At 43.1% G+C, this 20,539-nt stretch overlaps 1 protein-coding gene across 2 annotated transcripts in view; it reads right to left on the minus strand.

Annotated features, from left to right (window-relative positions):
- Window positions 1-20,539, minus strand: part of SPECC1L (sperm antigen with calponin homology and coiled-coil domains 1 like) — a 112,648-nt gene that overhangs the window by 63,833 nt on the left and 28,276 nt on the right. For both annotated transcript variants that reach the window (XM_019539155.1, XM_019539156.1), the window contains exons 5-6: window positions 17,836-19,469; window positions 14,501-14,708 (exon numbers count right to left, since the gene is read on the minus strand). In XM_019539155.1, the coding sequence (XP_019394700.1) occupies window positions 14,501-14,708; window positions 17,836-19,469 (1,842 nt within the window). The remainder of the gene's footprint in view (window positions 1-14,500; window positions 14,709-17,835; window positions 19,470-20,539) is intronic.

Consider the following 20,539-nt stretch of genomic DNA (forward strand, 5'->3'; position numbering starts at 1 on the left):
AATATTTTTTCACAATAAAAAGGAAAAGATGAGTTACTGCCCCTACCGAGTTAACACTTTTGGGCACTTGTATATGTCATGGGGGTTTAGTCCCCTAAACTGAAAAGGTGAGTTTAATTGTGACTATTAAAAGCCTACCATTCTAATTTAGGGGCTTTTGTCACTGTTGCAGCGCTAGACCCCATCCTCCCCACCCCTGGGGGAGCCTGCTTGCATCTCCCATGGCTGGGGGGTGAGCTGCCGGTGGGCAAAGCAGCCCCTGAACTGCAGACGGGCCCCCTGAACTGCAGCAGTGGCACCCCCAGAGTCCACCTGGGTGGGCCACTAGCAGGCTGGATGCTGCCCCACCTAGAAATAGCTATGGTCCAAACTAAACTACATGCAGACGTGGTTTAGTATGCAGTGGGACAAACACATTTAAATCGCAAAAAAAACCCTGCATGTGTACAGCATGATGCAATGACACGGCAAAATTGGGCAATTTTAGTCATGTGTACAAGCAACCTTTCTTTCCTGGACAAGGTAGCTATTGCCAGTACCAACTTCCCCAGCTGTGACTTCTATAGGGAAGATTTATATTCCCAGCCTCAAGAAACTTGCATTCTTGTGCATCAGAACATATGGGAATAAGTTACATGTAAAGCACAGTGGGCAAGCATTACATCACAGTCCACAAGATCAGAGCATGGAAGAAACATGTTCCCTTAAATCTGTCAGCAGCTACACAAAGAGTAAGAAGCTTGATCACTACCAACACCTAAACTGTTGTTTGACAGACAGACTACTGCGATTATTCTTCATTTGTTGCTTTATTCAATGCTCCAGGAGAATAGTATGATTGATTATTCCATTCTTAAGTGAGCCACTGATGAAGCACCACATGGAATAAATTTTTCATTAAGTATTGCTTCACTGATCCTTGGGTCTTAGGGGCATTTATTTCTATGGTACTGTGTATGTACCTGCAAACTGTAAAGATGCAGGAGCTGCTGATTTGTATAGTTATAATAAATTATGCTTTGTATTTCACTTTCATACTACTAAGGGCAGTTGTGAAACAAACATTTTATGCGTATGTTGACAGCACTTTTTTCATAAGGTTGCAAGTATTCAACCTTTAGCTATTTAAAATATAAGAGTTGGACAAAACCTTTGCAGTAGTGTGCACATACCTTCTGACTATTCAAACATCCACTGAACATTAACTGAAACTAACTGTCAATGTAAAATTGTATGATCCTTATTTCATAGTAAAATTAACATTTCCAACATCTTTACTTGATTACCAGATACAATTACTATGGCCAGGGAGCACAATGAAACACAGAATTATTTCTAGATTCTTAAACTCGACTAATCTTCCTGCTTCCTTTGTGTCCATCCAACTTTTGGCAAAGCGATTCTTTTAGCACGAAATGAGACTCAGTAGCATATATGGTGGACTAAACAGAAAATACCATGCAGACTGCATTTATTCACATAAGGCTACTCTATTTTGCTATTCTGACCCTGATGCCAACATGGCAGTATTCAGGCAAAGTCAGATTGTAGCATGATGACAACCCCATGGTCATTAACTTTTATTTATGTCTTTAGTAATTATAAACTTATTGACTTTTTCATGTAATTTTTTTGTTTCTGCAGAGTTTTGCATCAGGCCAAAAGGTCAAAATAGAGAGTCTTTTACTGCTACAGCTCATTTCTTTTTAAGAATGATATAAACCTCCAGCAGCTTGGAAAAAAATGACTTTTCAGGATTGGAAAAGTTCACTGACTTCAAACCAAACTGACATTTTCTTCTAGCCATCTTACAGGACAAATGACACATCTACCTCATCCTTTAGCACTGGACAGGAAAAAACAAAGTGGGAGTCACTTAAATCATAAAGTACCATGTCACATTAGCAAAATGTCCTGTCTTTTGCATCCTGCCTTGGTACAAAAGAAGGACTCATCATTTACAATTCTTCATTGACCTTAAAGAAAAACATACAGACTTGCCAGTTTTAGGTTAAAAGTGACGAAGTCCAACTGAAGGATGTGAGAATGGGCTTCTTCAGAGATACCTAAAATGTACAGTTCCTTCAATATTGAAAGTTGCCTATCCAAGGAGTTGATGGAGCTCCTCATACTTGTTTATAAGCAGGTTCCCAGAAGTGTGAAGTTCTAGTGGGTGGGGCATCTTTTTTCTCGTTTTTAAACCAAGGATTTTTTTTAAACAAGCACTTTTGCTCTAGAAGTACACCATAAATTCATCTGAAAATAAAAAACAGAAAAAAGCAACCACCCACCACAAACCGGAAATTCTAAATGCGTCCCAAAGCTACATCTTGGGTAATGCTATTGTTCTGGGCTTTTGTGGTATGAGACGCACCATTAAGTTTTAGTATGTTTGTGCTTTGAAGTTCAATACAATGGTCTGAACATTCTCCAGCCATTATAAACAATACAGAGCGTTTTAGAGCAAAAGGTAAAGTGTTTTTCTACAGTCTACTGAGGGGAGAAAAATACGAGAGGGAAGAGAAGGACCTGAATCTTGCCAGCCCCCAGGATCCAAAAGTCATTATATTCAAAGTCCTGATTTTTGGTTTCTTTTGGTTTTTTGAACTCCCAAGGTCATGCCCCTACCTTCCCCACTGTCCCCCCCAACCCATGCATATGCACTACCTACAGGTTGGCAATTCAACCTTAACTTCATTCAACCCATGGGCACCTGTCCTTCTGTGAACCTGCTCTGGAGCATCCTCCTTCCCTTTAGCCTAACTGCCTAAAACCCTCCCTCACCCCAACTGTTCGAGAAGCTTCAAGAACCCCGACTCCACATGAGCAAGCCCCTGCAGGGACCCCTTTCTCCAGCCTGGCCCTTGAGCCATTACCCAGTCTCCCCATCTCACAACCAAAGAGAAGGTGGCATGTTAAGAGAAAGAGAACACTGCTTCCAAGCTCCAACAACTGAAGCACAGGGACTTCACATAACTGTAGACAGCAGCAACAGCTACTGCAGCACAGTAGTTTCTAGTGGCTGAATAGGGAAACTACAGATAGCAAAGACAGGCTTCCAGAGTTGTGTTTTACTGAAAGAGGAGATGCTTGTTTTAAATAGGCTATAACAATTTAAAACATGTTTTAAATAACCTGACTTTTTAAAAATAATAAAATCAATTTGATAAGGATTCAATCCAATTGGACATCAAGGGAACAGACAAACGACAATTCCACTGCTTTAAAGGTAAGTCAGGACATACTGTTTGTGAGAGCATGGTAGCTGACATGCTTAACTTTTCCCTGTTGGCTTCCATCTCGCTGTACAAGAAGCTAGATTAAATGCATGTAAACTACTGTGGTTAGGCCTCTACTTACTGAAGGGTACAGTGAACAGGTAAAACAGTTAGCTGGAAAAGCTGAACTGCAGTGTCCCCTCCCACCTTCAAGGAGTACAAGTGTTTTGTCTGTTTATGCCCTTAATGCTACCGTATTTTTATGTTAATTTTTTAATGAGATAAGTTAAAAAACCTGAAATGATTGCTGACATGCTAATAACTGGTTTTTAAAGGCTGCTGTAAGAAAAGAGCAAAACAAGCTGAGAAACCAAAATTACTTAAAAGTAAATACTCGAGTCATTTGAATTCAACACATTTCAAATCTGTGAAAAAAGTACCATCCCTGGATTAAGATATCCATATCAGTTTCATCACGCAGCACATTCAACATTACTAGCAATCCCTAGTCAATCTCAAATCAGTGAAGGTTCATTCTTCAGACCCAAAGAAGATCTTTTTAAAGTCTGAAGCATTATGATGCTTTAGAATGAAGGAAAGTCTTACTTGTTTTTTCCAGTTTTCTAGACTTTGAATAATGCACCAGGCAAAATGATGAAAATAGTCACCCTTTACCAGCAAAAAGACCTACAAGTTATCAGGCAAAATGCTACTTTCACAATCCTATCCTTTCTTTTCTCTCAGGACATTTAAATTAACAGTGGAAAAGTCTCAAGTAACTGTTAAACTTTTCAGTATTTCATGGTAGAACAAGCTTTTCTGTAATTGAAGATGCTAAATTTGTAAATGTATTCCTGATGATAGAAATCCAATTCCTAGACAAGCTACTCTGAAATACTGAAAGAGCACTTAGCCCTCTGCAGCAAGAGGAAATTCTGCTGTGTTGGGACTGCCAGCATTGTGTTACAGACAGATGATTCTTTCAGAATGTGCATTTTGCCATAATCTAATTGCTTTTCAGTTATTTTTTCCCCCTGTACTTCCATCAGTTTTTGTAACTGAACATAAACTCTTCTATAAAGAATCAAAGGCTTCAACAGTTAGAGCAATTATGAAGCAAACCTCCTCAGAAAGCCATCTGTTACCTACTGGGAAACCACTGAAAAAGACCCCCTCAGATAAGTTGCAAAAGCATTTCCTTTTTACTACTTAGGCCAGGGCTGTCCAACTGGTGACCTATTAGCTGCACGCAGGCTTATGTTGCAGCCCCCAGGCTCCCACCCAGGTGATGCTCTCCCCCGATTGCTCTGGGATCTCCGTGCTCGCTCTCCCTCTTACCCCAGGGGCCAGGGGTGGGGTACGGCACAGACCGCAGTGCTGGTGGAACCCGAGTTCTGAGGCCACCCGAGAGGCATGATGCAGCAGGGAGCAGGTAGCTGAAGATTTTAGGACGGGGTTGGCAAAATGGTGGATGCAGCCAGCAGCTGGACTCCATTTCCCAGCGATCCCTGCTCGCATTGCTGTGGCTGGTTTCCACAGAGACCCCAGTAGCAGGGGTGGTGCCATGACAGGTGGGGCCAGGGTTTCCATGGAGATCATGCCCAGTAGCTCTAGCTGGGTGGGGAGCTGCTCCATAGCTGGGGCTAGGATCTTGCAGTGGTAACAGGGTGGCCTGGAGCTTGGGCAGACCATGATCCTCTGCCCACAGCCTTGCCTGGGGTGCGCAAGCAGCAGATTGCAGCTCTGTCCCAGCTCCGGACCACACTGTCACCGCCACAAGATCCCAGCCTCAGTGCAGCTCCCTCCCCTGCCATGTGTCCTGCCAGTGCTGCTGGGGCTGATCTCCAAGGAACCCTGGCCCCGTGCTGTCACCGCTGCTGGGGTCTCCACGTAAACTGGCCACAGTGATGTAAGCCAAGGCTGCTGGGAAATAAAGTCTGCCAAGGGCCAAACTTTGCTTGCGCCTGGTTTAGGGTGAGGCCAGGCATGCAGTGAAGTGAGGGAATGTACAGCAGGGGGTGGGGCCAGGCCTAAAGTGCTGTGTACAGCCCTGAAGATCCACAGCCCCCATTGGTAGGTTCAGGCTGGACATCAGAAAGCACTACTTCGCTGTCAGGGCGGCTAGGATCTGGAACCAACTTCCAAGAGAAGTGGTGCTGGCTCCTACCCTGGGGGTCTTTAAGAGGAGGCTGGATAGTTACCTAGCCGGGGTCTTATGAGCCCAGTATTCTCTCCTGCCTAGGGCAGGGGGTTGGACTTGAAGATCTACTTGGGTCCCTTCTGACCCTACATCTATGATTATATGGTACATCCCCAGCTAGCATGACCCATGAAGCATGCAGCCTCTGACTGCTTAGAAGCTGGACAGCCCCAATTTAGGCCACGACAGTCTCTTCCCAAGTACCTTCAAGTAGTACACAAAACAGCCACATTTTAATACTTACTTTTCTTGCAAAGCTATCCTCACCTTTGTCATATTAGCTGTATTGCCTGTCACAAGAAATCACAATATGTCTCTGAAAAAGTATGTAAGGAAGTAAGTACTTGTAAATGTACCGATGTGCTCAGAAGAACATGGATAACTGAAAAGCTATGCTTAATCAGACACGAAAACAGCCCTTCCCCTTCTTCAGCCACTCTAATACAATAGGCTTGTCATGAACATTACACCACTTATCTTTAGTCATGCACAGAGGATTTCTGACGATATTCGGCAAATGTCTACATCAGGGGTGGCCAACCCACAGCATGTGGTACAGGCAGCCTTTGGGTGTTGCATGTGGCATACCAAGGAGGGAGCAGAAAGCAGAGCAACAGATCAGGTGGGAGAATGGGATCAGAGTGGCAGCTGGGAAAGGGCGTAAGGCTCAGCTTGTGGCACATCTGCCAAAACAGTCAGCCCCCACAGGTCTAAATGGCACAATGAGGCACTGTGTAGACATACCCATGCTAGCTCTGAGCAAGCTGGTATATCTAGACCAGTGACTCTCAACCAAGGGACCCCTCTATAGACTCAAGACAACCCTTGGAAAATGTTAACTCTTAGTTTTTACTCCTGTTTTGACCATGGAAAAATAATACAGGAATTCTGTTGCAAAGAATTAAAAAAGCCCACCACAGGTCAAAATGGCTTTACCAATTATTTCTATTTGAAATCACTGATTTTTATCTTGTGAATCATGTTCACATACCTGCTAGTGCTAACATTGTGTGACACCCCACACAGCACCCTTGAAAAGATTTAACCTATGGTCCTGGAAGCAGCATAGCTGGGGCAGGTAACTGTATAACACCACATAGCTCTGTGTAGGCATACATTTAGCCTTCCTGCGAAATGCTTAGACTAGAAGACATTCACTGCTGACCCTAATGGAGGCATCCTGATTAAATCTGTATTGGAAAAATTATACTACCTGGAACTAATACCAATTAGAAACAGACATGTTGATTTCATACCAGCATAGTTATATGGGTACAAGATATAGTGCAGAGGCAGTTATAGTGGTAAAAAGGTATCCTAATACTTGGATAGCTATTTCCTGTACCATTAGGGATAGCAATTCCAGTTTAACTGTATCCATGATACTAATGTTGTACCATTACAACTGCATTGGTATAGTTTAAGTGAAACAACCTCCTAAAATAGAAGGGAATAGTTCTCAAATATGCAAGGACCAGTATTTGTTTATCAATAATGTCCTGGGACCCTAAGGGGCCGGGAAGACTTACCGGGACAGCAGGACGCCTTGGTGGAGAGAGAGCCCGCGCGGCTCGTTAGCCACGTCTATGTACAGCTGCGGCCGGCAGCTGACGGTGACGTCAGCTGCCGGCCGGGAGATTTAAAAATGGCAGCCGCCGCTCCAGAGGCAGCGGATGGAGAGGGGAACAAACGACTGGCACAGCCGTCCACGACAATAGCCCAGCGGGACAAGAGCTGCCAAGCTGAAGTGCTGGAGAGTTCGGTAGCCGGGAGCAAAGGCGGAACGGCGGAATCACCGGCAGATAAAGCCTGCCGCGACAGATCGGATGAGCAGCAGAGGATCAAGACCACCCAGTAAGATCCCGAGCCGCAGGAAGTAAGTGCCGTGGAAGTGGGTGCGAGACATGCCGAAGAGGGGCGTGAGGCTGAAGGCTCACCCGGCAGGAGAGAAAGATCAGGGCGGGATCGCCGCCTAGAATAGAAGGCAGCGATGGAGGGATACGGGGGACAGTGCTATAGAGTCATCCAGGAGACGTTTACTCCTGGGGCCAGACCATAGGGGCACTGGTGGTAGGCCTTATAGAAGGATCACTTTGAAGAAGTACGCAGCTGATGGTGTAGGGTGACGGATCGGTGGTGGGAATGATACAGTGCTATAGGGCTGGGACGGCGATACCGGCGGGGAAGTAGTCTGATGGCCCATCACGGAGCAGGTGCAGGGAAGTGGAGACCACAGGTGGCGTGAGGCCGGGGTGTAGGGGTGGCAGGAGCCCCATATGTAACCGACGAGGCCAACCCGGGACACCGAGGGACCTGTGAACTCGCTCCGCCCCACTGGGATAACAGCAAAGTCGTGGCAGGCGAGAAGCGGGGTTGGCGAAGCAGGAATACAACCAAACCTAGTAACACCAGTGCTCGGTGAAGAGGATGGTCACCAAAACAGGGTGCCAGATTACTAGGAGGGATCTACGAAGGCCCATCGGGGACAAATAATATACCCAAATATACACTGTATAAAAGTTCATATGAAGCAGTAATTGAGTCTTAATATTATTTAAGACACCATTCAGAGAAAAACAGCTCTAAATCTTAACACTGCCACCATTATGTGGAGTTTTTATGTACTGACTAGTCATATTTACACAAATTAAATCTTTATGATCATGGGGGGGAAAAAAACATCAGCAAAGGCTAACAGGTGCCCGGCATACACGTGCAGCAAGGCTGCTCCGACACACTGTAGTTATAGCACGTCAGAGCAGACTTCATTAATCAAGTAATTAATTGCTTGCCTACATGCATTCAACAAGCTTTTGATGAGCCTGCAAGCATTCAACGAGCCTGCATGCATTTAACAAGCTTAGTTAAAAGTGCCCCCCGCCACCATTTTTCAGTGTGGGGCACTAATACACATGACACTCCAGGAGCTTTAGTTAAAACAGCTGTTGGTGTCACTCTAATTGAAGTGCCCCTCCCTCCTATTCCTGAAGCACACGTATAAAAGCTGTGCAAAACAGAATTTCATTGATATTTCACAAAACAAAATACATGTCCATATTTGAATGCATCTTGCATTATTACATCTTGACAATGATTTCCAATTATTATTTATTAGCTGGGTTTGAGGAGATACTATGTTGAGGGATTTTGTTTGGTTGGGTGGGTATTTTGGGGGTTTTTGGTTTTTTGTTTGTTTGTTTTTTACAGTTTAGCTTAAAGACTTTGCATCATGTCTTCTGTTAGAGTCCATTTAGTTTCTGAAAACCAGTACTCAAAATCAAGGCAAATACGCCATCTAGTGTAATGTTTCCAAAAAACACTATGGGTTTGTCCCCATTGGGGACTTCTGCATCTAGCATATGTGCTGCAATAATATAAAAAAACAGTACAGGCAACTTTTATGTCCAGTAAGGAAAAGTCAGATCAAAACGGTTAAGCATAGGGAGGGAAATTTCCTGAAGGCAATTGCATAGTAGCCCCTTCCTTGTTCTCACCTTCCTGGTGCTAACTCTGGGAGCCTATCATGAGCAGAGAGGCTGCTCTGATGTGCTGTAATTACCGCGCTCCAGCAGACTCCAGCGTTGCACATATCAGCATCCCTGCACCGAAAAATGGTGTTGGGGCGCTTTAAGTAAAGCTCGTTTGACAAGCATTATTTAAAAGTGCCCCCAAGACATTCTAAGCACCTTAATTAGAGCAGTTCTCAGAGCCTCTAATTAAAGCACCCCCACACCTCCCACTCCCAGGGCCTGCTTAACACTTATAATATCCTTTTTCAAGCAATTTGAACTTTACTGCATACATTCAATAGATTGTTTCATTTTGCAGATAACATCTATAACCAACTCCTTCCACAACTAAAATCTTAAATATGTTATGCTTAGTTTGTCCCAAAAGGTTTTTTGCTGTATCCCCAATTTCCTGTCATCCCAACAAGCTATTTAAAGCCATGACTCCTAACTCACGGCACCTCAGCTTTTTACCTTATTCCAACATAAATGTTGGTCCCGTTAAACTACATGAAGTTAGTTATCAAATATGACTCTCTTCTTTTTAGAGACTAGTTTCTGTGAGCTAATTCATAATCTTCTAATATTATTCGCTGCTTGTCATACTATTGCCTTCATTTACACTTTAAGCTGTCCATCAAGAAAATTCTCCCCTCAAAGAATTAGAGTTTTCAGATGCTACAGATGCTAGGGTTTTCAGATTTTTTTTTTTTAAACCTAAATTGAAGTCTTTTCTTTACCGAATGATTTTTTGTTCTTATTTTGGCTTTAGTTGCTTTAATATGAAGACCAGAATTTCTCTTCTGACAATACAGCACAGCGCACAAACATGCAATTAGGAAGAGGTTCTCCATATTCACAATGCTGTTAATATGGAGAACACATTAATAATGGACACTCTTTGTCCTTACTAGGTATGATTGCAACATCTTATCCACCAACCCTTCTCACTGACATCAAATGACACTCCCTATAGCAGCAATTTAAGAACAACATAGGACTAGGGCACTAGCCTGTTACAACTAACAGGCATCAACTGTATTTTCACAGCCAAAGGGACAAAATAGATCAAACACCATGATGGGGCTTACAGTCAGGATGCAATTTTCTAACACCTTAATACCATCACAGCATTATACAATTGTCTGCTATGATCCATCTCTGTCTTTCACAGATTTCATAGACATTAGGGCTGGAAGGGACCTCGGAAGATCATGGACTCCAGCCCCCTGCCCAAAGGGCAGGAAGTCAGCTGGGGTCATAGGATCCCAGCAACATAAGCATCCAATTTGCTCTTGAAGGTGTTCAATGTAGGTGCTTGAACCACCTCCGATGGCAGGATGTTCCAGATCTTGGGGGCTCGGACAGTAAAGAAATTCTTCCTTACGTCCAACCTGAAACGGTCTTGTAGTACTTTATGACCGTTCAACCTCGTCATCCCTTGGGGCGCTCTGGTGAACAAACGTTCCCCCAGATAGTGGTGGTCACCCCTGATAAACTTATAGGTGGCCATCAGATCACCCCTGAGCCTGTGCTTTTCCATGCTAAAGAGCACCATGGCTCTCAGCCTGTCATCGTAAGGTCTGTTTTCCTGATCTCTGATCATGCGCATGGCTCTTCTCTGGACTCTCTCAAGCTTCTCCACATTCTTTTTGAATTGTGGAGCCCAAAACTGGATGCAATACTCCAGCTGCGGCCTCACCAAGGCCAAGTACGGGGATTATAAGCACAACCTCTGGGTTTCAGACCTGCACTTAGGCTTTAGTTTCATAAGCAGGGATCTGTGTTTTATGTTCACAACAGAAAAACATGGTAAAAAACAGATTCTCGTTTTAAGGAGAAAAATGCAGGAAACAGCAGGTTTCCCCTTGCAGGCTGACAGAGTTCCAGCCTGCGAGGGACTAGGGGATAGGGGAGGGGAAGAGGGCAGTCTGGCAGGAGGTGTCATGTATATGTGTGCACGTACACATGCACATGGCCACCAGGCAGCTTGGAGAGCAGCTCCTGCAGGTAACTCTGGTGCGGGGAGGGATTGAGGCCCCCATAGTGAGGGAAGGAGGGAGGGAGTTGGGCAGACCTGGGGCTGGGGCTGCTGCCCAGCCTGGGCGGTGTATGAGGGCTGGGGCCCAGGGCCAGAATGCATGGCCACAGGACCCAGGTGGAGAGTAGGACAGGGGGTGGTTCGTCCAGGGGCAGCAGGGAGCAGTTCCCCACTGCTGAGCACACTCCTGAAGGAGGTCTGGGGGGAACGTGCCCCCCAGATTTGTGCACGAAGCAGGGGAGGATGAGGACTGCCCACTGCAGGCTTGGGCTCCCCACCCTGCTGCCCTCTCCCTGGGACCTTGGCAGATGGGATCTGGCATGGCAGGGCACAGAGGGGTGGGGAAGTTCGGTACTACTGCTGCAAGCCCTGCATTGCCCTGCCAAAGTGTCCCAGTCCACCAGCAGCAGCAAGGGACATAATTCCATGCCACCAGCCCCCCTGCTGCCAGGAGGGCAGGGGGTGCCTTGCCAGGGCATCACTGGGCTTGGTGGCAGCACCAAGCTTCCCTGCCTGGCCCCACTCTGCCCTGTTGCGCCAGGTTCCACCTGCTGGGCTGCACAGGCCCCAGGGGAAAGGAAGCAGGCCAAGAAGCCCAAGCTCCCCCACCCCCCCATAGGCTCTGGTCAGGCTGCTGCACATGGGGGATAGGGAGCTGGGCTTTGCGCTCTGCTCTCCTGCAGCAGCAGCTGTCGCCTCCCACAAGCAGCCGCCAGTGCTCAGGCACTGCCATGGTGGGACAGAGGGCTGTGGACCTGTGTCCCTGGCCCTGTGACCCTGGCAGCTGGGGGCCCCCTCCGGCAGGGCACCAGCATACCAGAACCACTCAGCATTACGAAACTGTTAAGGGGGACAGCTGCAGCTGCACCTGCGTCCTAGTCAGAGAAGGGGGCATGGGGAGCTCTGATTTTCCGTGATAAAAAACCCAAAATCAAACGCCAAAAATCATAGTTATTTAGAACTTGTTTTATTATAGTGATTGGTGCACTGGTAGGCTTCCAAATTGCTTTAAAAGTGTAAATATATCAATATAACATTGTATTCAAGTTGTATACCTATATATCTAGTGGCGTTTCATTTTAATTACTGAAAAACACAGATTTGGGGATTTTTAATCAGAGAATTTGCAGTTTTTAAATCAGATAATTTACCATTTTTAAACATAGAAAACTAGGATCCCTGCTCATAAGGAAGATTGCTCTCTTTCTTTAAAATGTTGCTTTTTGTGCTACACATTCCATTCGAAATAAAAGTAAACTAAAAATTAAAACAAAAAATAAAAATATCCCAGTAAACTACTGTAGGTATGTAAGTTTTAAAGCCAAGAAAAGTTTCAAAAACTTATGAGAAAAATGTTCGTTTTGATTATGCTGATCTTTGGTTACCATACTATACAGGTACCACAAGATGTCGCTTTCCTTCCTGCCTTTACTTCAGGTTGTCTCCTGAAACTGTTAGATTGCTTTCCAGAAACTTCAACTATGTCAGATTACTTTTAGATGTATAAATAGCGAAGACTCAGAATTCCTCATGAAACTCTCAGCTCACTGAGCATGCCGAGCCTGAATATGTGCCAGCAGCCTCAAAAGCTAACTCAGTAGTGAAGACCTGCTGCAAGATATCTGTTAGAAGAAGAGGTGAAGTAGTTATATTTGACAAAGCTATACAATAGAATTGGAGCTGCTCTGTAATTATTTGACACAGTATATTGACTTGGTATTGAAAAGTTTAAAGGGGCCCACTTCTATACAAGCGGCAGATTACGCAGTTGTTACTGAGCAGTCATTTAGTACTCGCATAACCAAGTACTAAATAACTGTGCAGTAACTGGCATTACTACGCAGTACCTTCTCCACACGTTTTTTTTCCCCTCACACGCTACTGCGTAGTCGCAGTATGTCATGGTTAGCGTGCACCAATGTTACTGCGGATTAGCAACGATCTAATGCACAGCAGCATCTCATGCAGATGAGCCCTGTATGTATATAATCATTTAGTTTAATAGGGAGGAAAAAAACAACCCAGGAAAGGAAAGACAACTTAATCTACTGTTTGCAGAGAGATCTAATGGGCCAAAACCTAGCTACTGGCCATCTAAACTCTAGCTCAGTTTTGTCTAGAAAGACCAAAACTAGGAACACAAAAGAAAGATAGCAGTTTAAAAAGCATCTCTCCCTTTCAAGAAAGGGGGCTCCCTCTTCCCCTCCAAAGAAAAGATGATTTCTGGAGAAAACAATCTAATTTAAAAGCACACACTAGTAGTGCCTGAAAGAAGTTTAGACCTGCTTGCCTGGGTTGCCATCAACAATTTGTAAGGTGTTCAGTAAACTAGACATGCATATAGACTTTCAATCTTTTAGAATTTCAATCTTTTTGGACTCAAAACCTCCCTTGGAAAATGCCAGCTCTATTTCTTGACTACAGAAAAATAATAACATATTTCTTCTGTAGCAAGAACTCAGAAGGACCACCATAATATGTTTGACAGTGTGAATTTATATTTGAAATCACATAATTCACAAGATAAATCCAGAGCGGATGTTTGCACATTGAATAGTGCTGAAATTGTGCGGCACCTTTAAGGGATCTTGTGGCACCCTTGTTGAGAACCAGGGCTGTAGACTATTCTAAAATCCTATCGTCAAAAGATTTATTTCCTATAGTTAAAATAAACCATATTTTGGTTCAGAAGGCCATTTTATCACTGTATGCTGCTAGTCACACAATCCCCAAGGGAAAAACTGCAGGAATCTCAGACCTGCTGCTGAGCAACAATAGTTAATTAACAGGGTGCTGCAGCCCAGGACCCAGTTTATGACTGGAACAGATGCAGAACCTCACCGCAGGGAAAATGAAGGCATGACGTCTGATAGCTATGCAGCTTAGGGAATGGAGATTAGAAGAGAACAGGATGGAGTTTTTCATACTTGTTTGAGCTTTGTTTCAGAGTTAGCATTTTTGTTTTCAAGGACCAAATCAATTTTATAATCTGAAGTCTACACAGAAGAGTATATATGGTTATGCCAAGGAAACAACAACATAGTTAGAGATCTTTAGAGCTGCATCCTCCAATTTCTGAGAGGGAGAATTTTTCTGGTCTAGTGAACTACAAAATAATCCTCAGATGATGAACTTGCCTACTTAAAGGTTGTAGGAAAAGAAAAGAGAACTTGGGTTTCCCAGACAAAAATTAAATTAGCCTTTTACCAATCAGTCACATGGGCAGTAAATGCTATTATCTAAAACTACAACTACTAGCACTTCTGCTGTGAAACATGACTTGAAATAGCATTATTAATTTTGTATTTATTCCCTGCAACTACAAGAACACATTTTATCAACTTACTTCCCCTCACTCCAACTTGAGAACCTAGAAATCTTAAAGTCAAGCTGATTTTTTTCTTTTGGGGATATAAATAAGAGATTCCACAAGTCCTCTTCTGACTGTATAACATACACAGCAACTCACAACTCAAATATTTTTACCACTTCAACATGCTATCTGTGACCAAGAGGAACTCACAACACTTACTCTCCAAGTCAGATATGATGAGATTGTCATGAAGTTTCACAGCTCGGTGTTGCTCTACTTCATCTTCTAACTCAAAGATCGTTTCCTTCATGTCGCTTCTTTCAGTCTCTTTCTCTTCTAGCTCTGCCCGAAGTTTTTCTAGAGTCATATTGAGATCTTCAATTTGCTTCTTAGCTTCTTCTTGAAAGACCCTGTATTCATCTTCAACCTAAACAAACAAACAAAAAAAACCATAAGGGATCATAACGAATTAAAGATAATGATTTACATTCATATAAATTGTCTGCATTTTACCACAACACCCTTAAGATGTTTTAAAGAAACACCATAATTAGATTTTAGAGTAAATCAATACCAAAAGGTTTTACACAAATTCATTAGGAACTGTTATGCATGGGATCATTGCTGCACTGGAATGATCAATTTTTGCTTGTACTGAAACATTTAAACAGCTAGCACAATTAAAGAATTTAAACAGTTTCTGGACTGCTATGCCATCCTATACCAACAGTAACAGAATGGTGCTGAAATACAAACCAAAATGACAGCCAGCCAGAAAAACTGAACAATATTTCACCCCCTCTCTGTTACAAGAACAGGATTTAAACATAATGAAGCTCAGAACCAATTTTTATCACCAAATCTCAGTAGCAGACAAAGAATTAGAAATGATGTAGCCCTAGGTAACTCTTCTAAAAGATATCAAGGATAACAATGTTAAAGGATGTCCATACCAGTTTGTCCAATTCCAACTAAAGTTTGACAGATTTTGTCATTTGTACAGTTTAGGTCATGCCTGATCAAAGCAGGGGGTATTAGTTTATAAATATTAATAAAATTGGTTGGTTGGGTTTTTTTTTAAATCAACAAGCAAGAAATCTTAAATAATGGATTTTAATTTTATTCATTTGCACATTCAGCATTTTCTGAAATAAATTTATAACCATTAAGACCACTTGATTTCCATGACAGTCATTATACTAAATGTGATGGTAAAAAAAACAGGAAAGAAAGAAAACAAAAGAATCTAACCAAAACAGATGGCCAACAAATAAGCAATTATACACCCACTTTCACTAACTCCTTTTGTACTAAATAATTAAACTAAGTAAACACTGAGAATGTCATTTATATAAATAATATCATGTACTGTGCTGTTATTATGGCTTGTGGTTAACAGTCAAAAGCAGCTTGGCACATTTTTAATTCCAAAAACCCAGCACTGTATAACTGCTTTTGAGTTTAACCTGAAGTGTGCTAAATACATAAGAGGGCAAGGATTTCTTAGGATGCAATCTTTTTACTGGAGCAACTGCATAGTTGGGATAGAGTTCAGCAAGCTTCCAAATGCAAGACATTCTTCATGCAGTTGGTCCAATAAAAAGACAACAACAGAGAACCTGGTTTTCTCGGTTTAAAAATAAAAAAATCCTCTGATCCCGTATTCTCGAATTAAAAATCCCAAAAACCACATTCTTCCATGATTAAAATGAAATGCCACTATATATAGAAGTATTAGTTGAACATAACTTTTTATTGATACATTTACAATTTTAAAGCAATTTGGAAGCCTACCACTGCTTTAATCACTACAATAAAATACAATTCTAAATACCTATATATTTTGGTGTTTGATTTTGTTTTTTTTATCATGGAAAAATAAGAAGCTGCCCTGCCTCCTCCATTCACCAGGACATGGATCCAGCTGTGGCTTCCCCTCTCCACACCCCCACTTTGTGGCACTGAGCAGCCCCGATATACCAGTGCCCTTCCCCTGCCCATGCTGTTGCCCCTCCCTCCCCTCAGCCTCTGCAACCTTGCCAGTGCCCCTCACTCCCCACCCCCAGCCTCCCCAGAGCCTTCATTCCCAACCCACTGCACCCAACACCAGGCTCCAGCCGGGATGGGGGTGTATGGGCACAAGTACTATGCAGGGTAGCACAGGTGATGCGCAGGGTGGGAAGAGAAAGAGGAATGTATACACCCCCCTGATTTCTGCACCCACAGTGGGGTGCAGAGCAGTAGCCAGGAGGGACAAGCTTTTGGCAGGAGCCACCTCCGGAGCCCAGTGGGCAGGATCCAGTATGGGAAGGAGCACCATGCCACCATGGCAGCCAAGGTGAGGTGTCCCCTGCCCACCTGGCAGCAGCAGGTGGCTCAACTCCCTGTGCCAGGTCCCACCTGCTGGGCTGCAGAGGTGGCTCCTGCCCAGAGCTGGCCCAGCCCAGCTGCAACCCTGCACCATACCATGGATGAAGAAATCAGGAGAGAAGGGTGGGGGGGTCACTTGCCCTCCCCTTGCCTCACCCATGGCCTGTGGGCCCCTCCCCCAAACCCCACAGATCTCACTGGAGTGACCTGCAGAAGCTGCTCTCCACAACACTGCCTAGCTGCCACATGCATGTGGCACCCCCTGCATCCCAACCCCAAGCAGCCCCTTGCAGCCCGCAAGGGAAAACCCGTGGTTTCCAAGGTTTTTCTCTTTTAACAGAGAAAAATCCATGTCTTCCTGCAGCAAATGGAAAACCTGGATCCCTGGATACTACCTTAAGAAATCCCTGCCTCTCACACAATTCCTTGGCCATCAGGACTACAACATTACTCTAACACTACTGAATACAAAAGGAAGGGTGGGCAGAAAAATGGCTCCCACTTACACGTAAGTTATTTTTTGAACAATGGAAGTATTTTCTGTCATCACTGAAACAAGCTAACTGGTTCTGGTTACCATGTCCTTAGCACTGAGTTACTATTCACAAATTAGACGAGGAAGATAAGCGTTTCTGCTTTTTCAACTTTAAATGAACCAGTTACCAAACTGAACAAACTGAAGTGAGAAAAATATTCCCCCTCTGAACCTACAGACAGGACTACACCCATCAAAAGCTGACGTTACTTCAGCAAACTCTGGTTCTAGATCCTTGGCCAATGACTTCACCTAATTCAATGGTGCAACATTCTGTAAAACTTTGGCAACAAACACGAACTACCTGAATATTATTTTAATAGATTATATTAAGTTTATGCCTTAATGCAAGCTGTTGTAATGTCAAATAGATTTCCTTTTTCTGAAGAAAAATTCTACTTCAATTAAAAAAACAACTCTTTTAAGATACTGATTTTTATCTATGCTCTGACCAATATCTATAGAAAACCTAATTAAAAAAAAGATATACTTTTTTTTTGGGCAGCAGAGAGGTCAGGAAAATGGGAAGATACAAAACAGTCTATTTGAACGTAGGCATATTCTGGTAACACTTATAACTTATCACATTCTCCCAAGAAACAACTGCTTTGAAAAACTGCATCCCAAAACCAGTTTTATAAAGCACTACCTTAGCAATAGCATCCTGCAATCGATTGGCATCATTGCGAGTGTGTGCCAGCTCTTCCTGTAGACCACTGGCCAAGGTTTCTGCTTTTTCCTTATCCAGCCTGACACTCTCCAGCAAATCTTGTATATCTGATTTATCCCCAGAGTTGTGTATGGAGTACAACTCAGCCACTTTTTGTTTTTCATGCTCTAACTGAGCTTTTAGCCTGTTCATCTCAATCTGATCACTGGCTACTGTAGCTTTATACTCATCCAAGTTGGCTGCTAGTGCAGTCTTGGTTTTTTGCTCCGACTCAACAATTCGCTCCATGTGGTGGTTGCGTTCCTTTAGCGCACCTATCATTTCTTGGGCTTCCTTATTATCTTGTTCTGCCATCTTGAGAGTGTTGCTCAGATGCTGCTGAACACCCAGCAATTGCTCTCGTTCAAAACGGGCATTCTCTGCAAGGTCCATGTAACGTTGCTCTAACTCCATGTAGCGTCCACTCTTCATATCTTCGTCAATAACATAAGAGATGTGGTGCTCATCTAAGAGGGAACGAAAATACTCAATCTGTCGACTGAAGTGCTCTAGCTTGTCACTTTGTTGGCATAAGGACTCCATAAGGATTACCTTTTCTTCTCCGAGTCTTTCATTTTCACTATTCAGTTCTTGAGTTATTTGTTGTAAATCTGCAAGCTCCTGAAGAGTTGCTTGAAGCTCCTCAGCTGTACTATGTTGGTTCTCTTCCATCTGGTGTATTCGTTCTGTTAGACAAGCTACAGACACTTCACTGGCATTACCACTGCTTCCTTTCCTAGACCTTTCTATGCTTGGCACACCTTCAGACTCTGAAGATGAGGGAGCATCTAAGGCATCATCACTTGATGTAAGTGGCTGATAAACTTCACTACATTCACTGTCTAAGTTATCCATGGAGTTACTGTGTTGATTATCCATCAAAGTGTTTTCATCCTGACTCAACAAGTCTTCCATTGATCCAGGAGCAGAACCTTCCACTGAAGATGTAAGAGTACCACCGCCATCGCTGTGGTTACTAGTTGCAATTTCTGGGCTCAAGGAAGGGTAACCAAAAAGTTTTTCAGAGTTATCCAGCCTTTGCTCCAAAGAAAAGCCCAAAGCATTTAATCGGTCCTTTAGCATTCGATTCTCATTCTTCAACTGATTGAGCTCTTCTCGGATGGCAGTGTTTTGTTCTTGTAACTGTAGCAATGTAGACTCTACATCAGTTGGCTGGTGAACAACAATGGCCTCTTTTTCCTCAGTCTTTTCATCAGTCTCACACTGATCTTCATTAAGGCCCAGTTGAGCACGCATATCTCTGAGCTCATTCTTTAAGTGTAAAATCTCTACATCTTTAGTTTTTGCTAGAGTCAGAAGATCTTTCACTTTAGCTTCTAAAGCAGCTTTGTCACTGATCTGATTGTCCGACTTTGACTTGCTCATACGAACATCAGATTCTGGATTAGTACGACTTCGTGAGCGTTTTGCCAGTACTGTATCATTAGACCCCTGCCCCATTGAAGGCAGCTTTTTGCTCTGGTTTAGACGGGAACGATCACGTATTCTCTCTCTAGAAGAGCTAGATTCCTTATTTCCAGATGAGGCGCTACGCTTGGTTGTGGAAGTTGTACCTATATAATTTAAAAAGTTAAGAATATTAATTTAACCAAAAAAGTAAAAAAAAAAAAATCATATTAAACTATGTATGTTGCCAAGCTACACACCTGAACCTGAATAACAACATTCACATCATTCATAATGTTCAAACTCCCCTGAATGCCTCAGAAATCTTGGCAACTGTATTTTTAAATCATCATTAGCTGCTCCTGTCAGTACTTTAACATCCCCTTTCAAAATCAAAATTGGAACACAGTGCTTGCAACAGGCAAAAAACCAAATCTCCAAGTTACTAATAAACTGTACAGAAACGGAATAAATATACATAGACTGACATCTCACTTTTCCTCAAGGGAAAAGTATTAATTTGAGTACTTGTATATTTGGATCCCCAAGAATGAAATGCATCTGAGTACTTAAATATTCTCACTCTTATCAGAAAATGTTGAAGTAGAGAGCCATATTATCACTGCCTAACTGCAAGTAGACTTGCATTTTTGTAAACTATATAGAATCCAAAGAACACCAGTAGATATATTTCCACTGGTTCTGATAAATGTTAGAGAACTTCACACCTTCCCATGCAGAAACAGGCAATGCTACAGCCTTACACAATGTTTTACTAAAGATATTCACTCCTTAATGCCTCCTGAAGTGGATATTTTTAGCAGCACATGCCCCCCAAAATTGGGATGCATGTTTTAAGCAGGGAAGCTGTTTTCTTCGCTGGAAAGTCTTGCAGCTGCCAATATGGCAGACTCTTGTGTTAACCCTTTCACAGCCATAACTATTGACTGAGCACTGTAGCTTGTACATGAAGCAATAAGTGAACTACCTGTAGTATCTCAATAAGACTTGTGATATACAAAAATACTTCAAGTATATAAATAATTACTTATAATAAAGAACTGACAGTCTTGCTACTGCCCTTGTAAGAGCCCAGGGAATAACCATGTGTGACAGAGTAAGTTCTCCAGCAAGCATGGCATTCTAAGAAACAGTTTGAATCAGGCAGCAGACACCAGGAACTTCCTGGTGTCACACTTTCTGAACACTTTATGTTTCCAAGAAGACTTACTCTGCC

This window comes from Crocodylus porosus, unplaced genomic scaffold (genome assembly GCF_001723895.1).
Source record: "Crocodylus porosus isolate Cpor-Errol unplaced genomic scaffold, CroPor_comp1, whole genome shotgun sequence".
Lineage (NCBI taxonomy): Eukaryota > Metazoa > Chordata > Crocodylia > Crocodylidae > Crocodylus > Crocodylus porosus.